Source organism: Lampris incognitus, chromosome 18, assembly GCF_029633865.1.
Source record: "Lampris incognitus isolate fLamInc1 chromosome 18, fLamInc1.hap2, whole genome shotgun sequence".
Lineage (NCBI taxonomy): Eukaryota > Metazoa > Chordata > Actinopteri > Lampriformes > Lampridae > Lampris > Lampris incognitus.
The window spans coordinates 1679885-1689252 of record NC_079228.1 but is presented as its reverse complement, the minus strand read 5'-3'; the positions used below and the strand labels follow the sequence as shown (position 1 = coordinate 1689252).

Genomic DNA, 9368 nt, shown 5'->3' with positions numbered 1-9368 from the left:
TTGTCATAACTGACAATGCATCCAACATGAGAAAAGCTTTCCAGGCCAGCTTTCCCCTAGAGGATCCTTGTGATGCTGAAGCTCATGATCCCAGCACATTTGAGGAGGATGATGAAATATGGCAAGACCTGATGCCAGAAGATCAACAGACAGTCAATGACACTTTGGCTGAGAACTGTAAGATGCAGAGACTATCATGCTTCACACATTCACTGCAGTTTGTCATAAAAGATGGTCTGAAAGACACCAGTGGGCTGTCAAGCACCCTAGCAAAGCTATCCCGTGCAGCCAACCTCCTCCACAGTGGCACCTCGTTTAAAGACTGCTTTGAAGCGTGTTCTGGTGATGCAACAATTCCAACAGCGAATGCCACACGATGGAATTCCACTCTGAAGCAGGTGAAGGCTTATGTGCATTTAGACATGCAAAAGCTGTCCAGTGTGTTGGAATCAGTGGGGCACAAAAGCCTTATCTTATCCCCGCGAGAGTATGCTCAGCTTAAAGAACTGATCGAAGTTCTTGATCCGTTCTTAGAGGCAACCAACCTAACTCAGGGTGAGACTACTGTCACCGTCAGTGTGATTGTGCCCTGTGTCCTCACTCTGCGCTGTTACCTGCAGGAAATAAGAGGAAAAGCCAGATACTGTGGGCCTCTGGTGAGAGCTCTGGAGAGCTCCTTGAAAACAAGGTTTGCAGACGTTTTCAGTGCAGTCAAGATACCAGGATGTGAGCCGGCTGAAGGAAGAGGCCCCACCAAATTTCCTTTCACCAATGCCTACTTCATAGCATCTGTGTTGGACCCAGCATTTGGCTTCCAGCGGCTAGAACATGATGTGCAGCTGGACAGTGACGTCAAAGATGTGCTGAAGACTGAGATCAAAGGTGAGAAATGTTTTGATTAATGTTAGTTAAGTGATTAACTATTTGATTGTTGTGATGTTTATATCATTGAAGGTGTTACAATAAAGCACATAGACGTGTCATTTGTCATGTAGGCCTAGTCAATAACATATTTGTAATGAGTCCCCCATGCCCCCTCTCATTTCAGAGTATATAAAGGCAGAGGGTGACAAGCAAGCGGTATCAACAGCAGATGCAGCGGAAGCAACAGGACCAGGGGAAGGTGAACTTTTAGAGTCTCCTCCTGAGAAGCAGTTGAGAATGTTCTCCCACTATAGGAGGACTCCCTCCTCCACCGAGAAGAAGCCGTCTGGCCAGGCTCAGTTGACTGCATACCTCAACTTGATCGCTGAGCAGGACTCTGACTCAGTCCCGTGCCTCAGGTTTTGGCAGCAAAACACATCCAAATTCCCTACCCTCTATCAGATTGCCACACAGGTATTCTCTATCCCTACCTCCAGTGCGCCCATTGAAAGGGTATTTAGTCATGGAGGCATTTTGATGAGGCCTCACCGTGCAAGGTTGAGTAGTTCCATGCTGTCAGATCTTATGTTTTTGAAATGCAACGTGTATGCTTAAAACTAGTGCTACCAGCCTTTTGTTCCTAACTATTCCTGAGAGACAATGTCTTTTGACTAGTTTTTATGAATGTATTGTATGCTGTGGAACTTACTTCTGTATACTGTTTCCACCATTTGCTAATAGCATGCTATTCACAGCTATCAAATGTGTTTTGAAGCACATCCAGTGTTCAGAATGTCAAAGAAATTCAGACTGTTCTAAAAATGTGTGTGTGCGCGCATGCTTGCGCGTGCATGTGTGCGAGTGTGTGGGTGTGCATTTGTTTGGCTATCGTGTCACAAAGTAAATAAACTCCCTTTGAAATGGTGACAGCTGTGTCATTTTTGTTTAATGTAGACCTTTTTTATTTGTATGTCAGATCTTTGACTGTGCCCGAGTGGATCACTGGAGCCATCTTGGAACTCGACTCAGACTCAACCTTGATGACTCGGACTCGGACTCGAGTAATAGGGACTTGACTCGGACTCAGGTAATGGGGACTCGACTCGGACTCGACTCGACTTTTCTTTGGTGACTCGGACTTGGACTTGGACTCGAACACTGGGGACTCGAGACTCGACTCGGACTCGAGGTTTAGTGACTCGACTACAACACTGCCTGAAGCACATGTAGCTGAGGCACATGTAGCCTGAAACACATGTAGTCTGAAGCATATGTAGCCTGAAGCACAAGTAGCTAAAGCATATGTAGCCTGGAGCACATGTAGCCTGAAGCATGTGTAGCCTGAAGCATATGAAACACATGTAGCCTGAAGCACATGTAGCTGAAGCACATATAGCTGAAGCATATGTGGCCTGAAGCACATGTAGCCTGAAGCATATGTAGCTGAAGCGCATGTAGCCTGAAGCACATTTAGCTGAGGCATATGTAGCCTGAAGCACATGTAGCTTGAAGAATAAGTAGCTGAAGCGTATTTAGCCTGAAGCACATGTAGCCTGAAGCACGTGTAGCCTGAAGCATATTGTAATGTGCATGGATAAGTAGACACGTTGGTCCTTCACTAACGGGTCGGACCCTTTAGACGACTGGTTAACATTGTCGCTTGTGGAGTAGGAGACACGGGTTCGCGTCCCGGCTGTGGCGACGGTCTCCCAGACTGCCCCCAAATTCGCTACATTGGTGTCAGTAGTTGAATGGTGAGACCGTGAGGTCATCAGAAGCGCGTGTGCCCAGAGGCGTAAAGGAGGTGATATGCTGAAGCGCAGGGACGAGCTTTCCGAATGAGGGGGGTAGTGTAATGTGCATGGATAAGTAGACACGTTGGTCCTTGACTGACGGGTCGGACCCTTTAGTGGACTGGTTATCGTTGTCGCTTGCAGAGCGGGAGACACCGATTCGCGCCCCGGCTGCGGCGGTTCCCGGACTCTCCTCTGAATTCGCTACAAATGTAGCCTGAAGCATATGAAGCCCATGTAGCTGAAGCATATGTAGCCTGAAGCACATCTACAGTGCATCCGGAAAGTATTCACACCCCTTCACTTTCCCCACATTTTGTTATGTTACAGCCTTATTCCAAAATGGATTAAATTCCCTTTTTTCTCATCAATCTACACAAAATACCCCATAATGACAAAGTGAAATTGGTTTTGTAGAAATTTTTGCAAATTTATTAAAAATAAAAAACTGAAATATTGCATGTACATAATTATTCACACCCTTTACTCAGTACTTGGTTGAGGCACCGTTGGCAGCGATTACAGCCTCAAGTTTTCTTGGGTATGAAGCTACAAGCTTGGCACACCTATATTTGGGGTATTTCTCCCATTCTTCTCTGCAGATCCTCTCGAGCTCTGTAAAGTTAGATGGGGAGCGTCGCTGCACAGCTATTTTCAGGTCTTTCCAGAGATGTTCAATGGGGTTCAAGTCTGGGCTCTGGCTGGGCCACTCAAGGACATTCACAGACTTGCCCCGAAGCCACTCCTTCGTTGTCTTGGCTGTGTGCTTAGGGTCGTTGTTGTGTTGAAAGGTAAACATCCAACCCAGTCTGAGGTCCTCAGGGCTCTGGAGCAGGTTTTCATCAAGGTTCTCTCTGTACTTTGCTCCATTCATCTTTCCCTCGATCCTGACTAGTCTCCCAGTTCCTGCCGCTGAAGAGCATCCCCACAGCATGATGCTGCCACCACCATGCTTCACTGTAGGGATGGTATTAGCAAGGTGATGAGAGGTGCCTGGTTTCCTCCAGACGTGACGTTTGGCATTCAGGCCAAAGAGTTCAATCTAGGCTTCATCAGATCAGAGAATCTTGTTTCTCATGGTCTGAGAGTCCTTTAGGTGCTTTCTGGCAAACTCCAAGCGGGCTGTCATGTGCCTTTTACTGAGCAGAGGCTTCCTTCTGGCCATTCTACCATAAAGGCCTGATTGGAAGAGTGCTGCAGAGATGGTTGTCCTTCTGGAAGGTTCTCCCGTCTCCACAGAGGAATGCTGGAGCTCTGTCAGAGTGACCATCGGGTTCTTGGTCACCTCCCTGACCAAGGCCCCTCTCCCCCGATTGCTCAGTTTGGCTGGGCGGCCAGCTCTAGTAAGAGTCCTGGTGGATCCAAACTTCTTCCATTTACGAATGATGGAGACCACTGTGCTCTTCGGGACCTTCAAAGCTGTAGACATTTTTTTGTACCCTTCCCCAGATCTGTGCCTCGATACAATCCTGTCTCGGAGGTCCACAGACAATTCCTTTGACTTCATGGCTTGGTTTCTACTCTGACATGCACTGCCAACAGTGGGACCTTATATAGACAGGTGTGTGCCTTTCCAAATCATGTCAAATCAATTGAATTTACTACAGGTGGACTCCAACCAAGATGTAGAAAGATCTCAAGGATGATCAGTGGAAACAGGATGAACCTGAGCTCAATTTTGAGTGTCATGGCAAAGGGTGTGAATACTTATGTATATGCAATATTTCAGTTTTTTATTTTTAATAAATTTGCTAAAATTTCTACAAAACCTTTTTCACTTTGTCATTGCGGGGTATTGTGTGTAGATTGATGGGAAAAAAAGGAATTTAATCCATTTTGGAATAAGGCTGTAACATAACAAAATGTGGGAAAAGTGAAGGGGTGTGAATACTTTCCGGATGCACTGTAGCCTGAAGCATTTGTTGCCTGAAGCACATGTAGCTTGAAGCACACGTAGCCTGAAGCATATGTAGCCTGAAGCACATGTAGCCTGAAACATATATAGGCTGAAGTACATGTAACTGAAGCACATATAGCCTGAAACATATGTAGCCTGAAGCACATGTAGCCTGAAGCTCATGTAGCTGAAGCGTATGTAGCCTGAAGCACATGTAGCCTGAAGCACGTGTAGCCTGAAGCACGTGTAGCCTGAAGCATATGTAGCTTGAAGCATATTAAGCGCATGTAGCCTGAAGCACATGTAGTCTGAAACACATGTGGCCTGAAGCATATGTAGCCTGAAGCACATGTAGCCGGAAGCACATATAGCCTGAAACATATGTAGCCTGAAGTACATGTGGCCTGAAGCATATGTAGCCTGAAGCACATGTAGCTATAGCTTATGTAGCCTGAAGCACATGTAGCCTGAAGCACATGTAGCCTGAAACATATGTAGCCTGAAGCACATGTAGCCTGAAGCATATGTAACCTGAAGCATGTGAAGCATGTAGCTGAAGCATATGTAGCTGAAGCATATGTGGCCTGATCACATTGAGCCTGAAGCATATGTAGCTGAAGCATATGTAGCCTGAAGCACATATAGCCTGAATCATATGTAGCCTGAAGAACATGTAGCCTGAAGCATATAGCCTAAAGGACGTATAGCTGAAGAGTATGTGGCCTGAAGCATATGTAGCCTGAAGTATATGAAGCACATATAGCCTGAAGCACATGTAGCTGAAGCATATTTAGCCTGAAGCACACGTAGCCTGAAGCATATGTAGCCTGAAGCACATGGAGCCTGAAGCATATGTAGCTGAAGCATATATAGCCTGAACCATATGAGCCGGAAAATATGTAGCCTGAAGCACATGTAGCTGAAGCACATGTAGCCTGAAGCACATGTAGCTGAAGCATATGTAGCCTGAAGCACACGTAGCCTGAAGCATATGTAGCCTGAAGCACATGGAGCCTAAAGCATATGTAGCTGAAGCATATATAGCCTGAACCATATGAGCCGGAAAATATGTAGCCTGAAGCACATGTAGCTGAAGCACATGTAGCCTGAAGCATATACAGCCTGAAGTCGAGTGACATCTTTAGAAAACCTTATTATTCAAGGTTTTAGAGACACTGCCATAGCTGAAGCACATGAAACACATATAGCCTGAAGAACATGTAGCCCGAAGCACATGTAGCTGAAGCACATGTAGCTGAAGAATATGTAGTCTGAAGCATGTGTAGCCTGAAGCATATGTAGCCTGAAGCATGTGAAGCACATGTAGCTGAAGCATATGTGGCCTGAAGCACATGCAGCCTGAACCATTTGTAGCTGAAGCAAATGTAGCCAGGAGCACATGTAGCCTGAAGCATAGGTAGCTAAAGCATATGTAACCTGAAGCACATGTAGCCTGAAGCACATGTAGCCTGAAACATATGTAGCCTGAAGCACATGTAGCTGAAACACATGTAGCCTGAAGCACCTGTAGCCTGAAGCACATTTATCCTGAAGCACATGTAGCCTGAAATATATGTAGCCAGAAGCACGTATAGCTGAAGCACACGTAGCCTGAAGCACATGTAGCCTGAAGCATGTGTAGCCTGAAGCACATGTAGCCTGAAACGTATTTAGCCTGAAGCACATGTAGCCTAAAGGACATGTAGCTGAAGCATAGGTAGCTAAAGCGTATGTAGCCTGAAGCACATGTAGCCTGAAGCACATGTAGCCTGAAACATATGTAGCCTGAAGCACATGTAGCTGAAGCACATGTAGCCTGAAGCACCTGTAGCCTGAAGCACATTTATCCTGAAGCACATGTAGCCTGAAATATATGTAGCCAGAAGCACATATAGCTGAAGCACATGTAGCCTGAAGCACATGTAGCCTGAAGCACGTGTAGCCTGAAGCACATGTAGCCTGAGCCCTATGAAGCACATATACCCTGAATCATATGTAGCCTGAAGCACATGTAGCCTGAAGCACATGTAGCTGAAGCACATGTAGCTGAAGCATATGTAGCCTGAATCACGTGTAGCCTGAACTACATGTAGCATGAAGCATGTGAAGCACATGTAGCTGAAGCACATGTAGCCCGAAGCACATGTAGCTGAAGCACATGTAGCTGAAGCATATGTAGCCTGAAGCACGTGTAGCCTGAAGCATATGTAGCCTGAAGCATGTGAAGCACATGTAGCTGAAGCACATGTAGCCTGAAGTACATGCAGCCTGAAGCACATGTAGCCTGAAGCATATGAAGCACATTTAGCTGAAGCATATTGTAGCGAATTAGGGGGGCAGCCCGGGAACCGTCGCAAACCCGTATCTCCCACTCCGTAAGCGACAACGTTAACCAGTCGACTAAAGGGTCCGACCCATTAGTCAAGGACTAACGTGTCGACTTATACATGCACTTTACACTAACCCCCTCCTTCGGGAAGCGCGTCACCGCGCTTCACCATATCAGCTCCCTCACGCCTCTTGCCTCTGGGCGCAGGCGCTTCCGATTACCTCACGGTCTCACCATCCAACTTCTGACACCAATGCGAATTAGGGGGGCATCCCGGGAACCGTCGCCACAGCCGGGACAAGCGACAACGTTAACCAGTCGACTAAAGGGTCCGACCCGTTAGTCAAGGACCAACGTGTCGACTTATCCATGCACATTACAATATGCTTCAGGCTAGATGTGCTTCAGGCTACATATGCTTCAGGCTACATGTGCTTCAGGCTACTTATGCTTCAGCTACATATGCTCCAGGCTACATGTGCTTCAGGCTACATATGCTTCTGCTTCATAGGCTTCAAGCTAGATGTGCTTCAGGCTACATACTTCAGGGTACATATGCTTCAGCTACATATGCTTCAGGCTACACGTGCTTCAGGCTACATGTGCTTCAGCTAAATATGCTGGGCCAGCCGAGAAAGTTGTTTTACATCACACTACTGCTGTGTCTAAAGTTTGTCTTGTCTATTGAAACTTGTAATATAAAGAATGTGTGTAACCCTGCTGCACTTTCACCCAGTCCTTGAATACAAACTATGTATGATACTTATATTTCACACAGTCCTTGTACCATACAAACTAAATATGATAATTATATATTTCACCCAGTCCTTGTACCAATACAAACTATATATGATACTTATATTTCACCCAGTCCTTGTACCAGTACAAACTATATATAATACTTATATTTCACCCAGTCCTTGAATACAAACTATATATGATACTTATATTTCACCCAGTCCTTGTACCAGTACAAACTATATATGATACTTATATTTCACCCAGTCCTTGTACCAATACAAACTATATATGATACTTATATTTCACCCAGTCCTTGTACCAATACAAACTATATATGATACTTATATTTCACCCAGTCCTTGTACCAATACAAACTATATATGACACTTATATTTCACCCAGTCCTTTTACCAATACAAACTATATATGATACTTATATTTCAGCCTTTCCTAGTACCAATACAAACTATATATTAAACTTATATTTCACCCAGTCCTTCTACCAATACAAACTATATATGAAACTTATATTTCACCCAGTCCTTGTACCAGTACAAACTATATATGATAATTATATATTTCACCCAGTCCTTGTACCAATACAAACTATATATGATACTTATATTTCACCCAGTCCTTGTACCAATACAAACTATATATGATACTTATATTTCACCCAGTCCTTGTACCAATACAAACTATATATGATACTTATATTTCAGCCTTTCCTAGTACCAACACAAACTATATATTAAACTTATATTTCACCCAGTCCTTCTACCAATACAAACTATATATGAAACTTATATTTCACCCAGTCCTTGTACCAGTACAAACTATATATGATACTTATATTTCACCCAGTCCTTGTACCAACACAAACTATATATGATACTTATATTTCAGCCTTTCCTAGTACCAATACAAACTATATATTAAACTTATATTTCACCCAGTCCTTCTACCAATACAAACTATATATGAAACTTATATTTCACCCAGTCCTTGTACCAGTACAAACTATATATGATAATTATATATTTCACCCAGTCCTTCTACCAATACCCCGCGCCGTGGCCCGCCCACACCGCGCCGGCAGCCAATCGGCTCGTCAGGGCCGGGCTTAGCCGTCAGGGCTGGGCTTAAGTTTGGTGGCCTCCCACGCGCCCGTTGCCAGTACGTGTTGTAACCTCCTCGCAGTAGCGGCTACTCTTCCTTCACGGTCCTTTTCTCTCCGAACTCACGCCAGCCCTTGGTTTATGTTTCCCCTTGCAACGTTTCCCCGTAGAAGTATCCTGCCGTGTTCCCGTTCTGGATTACCCGCGAGTTTTTCCCCTTGGACTTTCCGTTTTTCTTGTCGCTCATTGCCTTCCTGTGTTTGACTGTTTGTACGCGTAAGGAATAAAGTACGCCAGTTTTCGGCTAACCCCATCTCTGTCTGGTGTCGTGCGCTTGGGGTCTTCCACAAACCCTAACAGTACGAACTGACCACGACGACCCCAGCCGACACAGAGAGCGTACCGGCCAGCCCGCTTCGAGCGGCTCTCATCGGACAGATCCAACTGACTAACTCCCACACCCAGCAGCTAGAGGCGGCCTCCGCCGCGGTGAGAGATCTTCAGACTCGGGTCCAGCCCCTCCAGGCCTGTGTGGGTAACCTAACGAGCCAGCAGGCGGCTTTGGAGAGCCAACAAGCAGAGATCCTGCGGCAGTTGCAAACCATCACGGCAGCTCTCACCATCCA

General features: G+C 45.5%; 1 protein-coding gene across 1 annotated transcript; it reads left to right on the top strand.

Annotated features, from left to right (window-relative positions):
- Positions 1–200: 200 nt before the first annotated feature.
- Positions 201–1782, top strand: LOC130129136 (uncharacterized). Its single transcript, XM_056298945.1, has 2 exons — positions 201–882; positions 1049–1782. The coding sequence occupies exons 1-2, from the start codon at positions 423–425 to the stop codon at positions 1477–1479; spliced, it is 891 nt and encodes a 296-aa protein (XP_056154920.1). The 5' UTR covers positions 201–422; the 3' UTR covers positions 1480–1782.
- Positions 1783–9368: the final 7586 nt, after the last annotated feature.

Excerpts from the sequence above, each read along its gene's own strand:
- LOC130129136 (XM_056298945.1), top strand. The coding sequence starts at position 423 with ATGCAAAAGCTGTCCAGTGTGTTGGAATCAGTGGGGCACAAAAGCCTT. Across the intron at positions 883-1,048 it reads GCTGAAGACTGAGATCAAAG|AGTATATAAAGGCAGAGGGT; the intron begins GTGAGAAATGTT and ends CTCTCATTTCAG.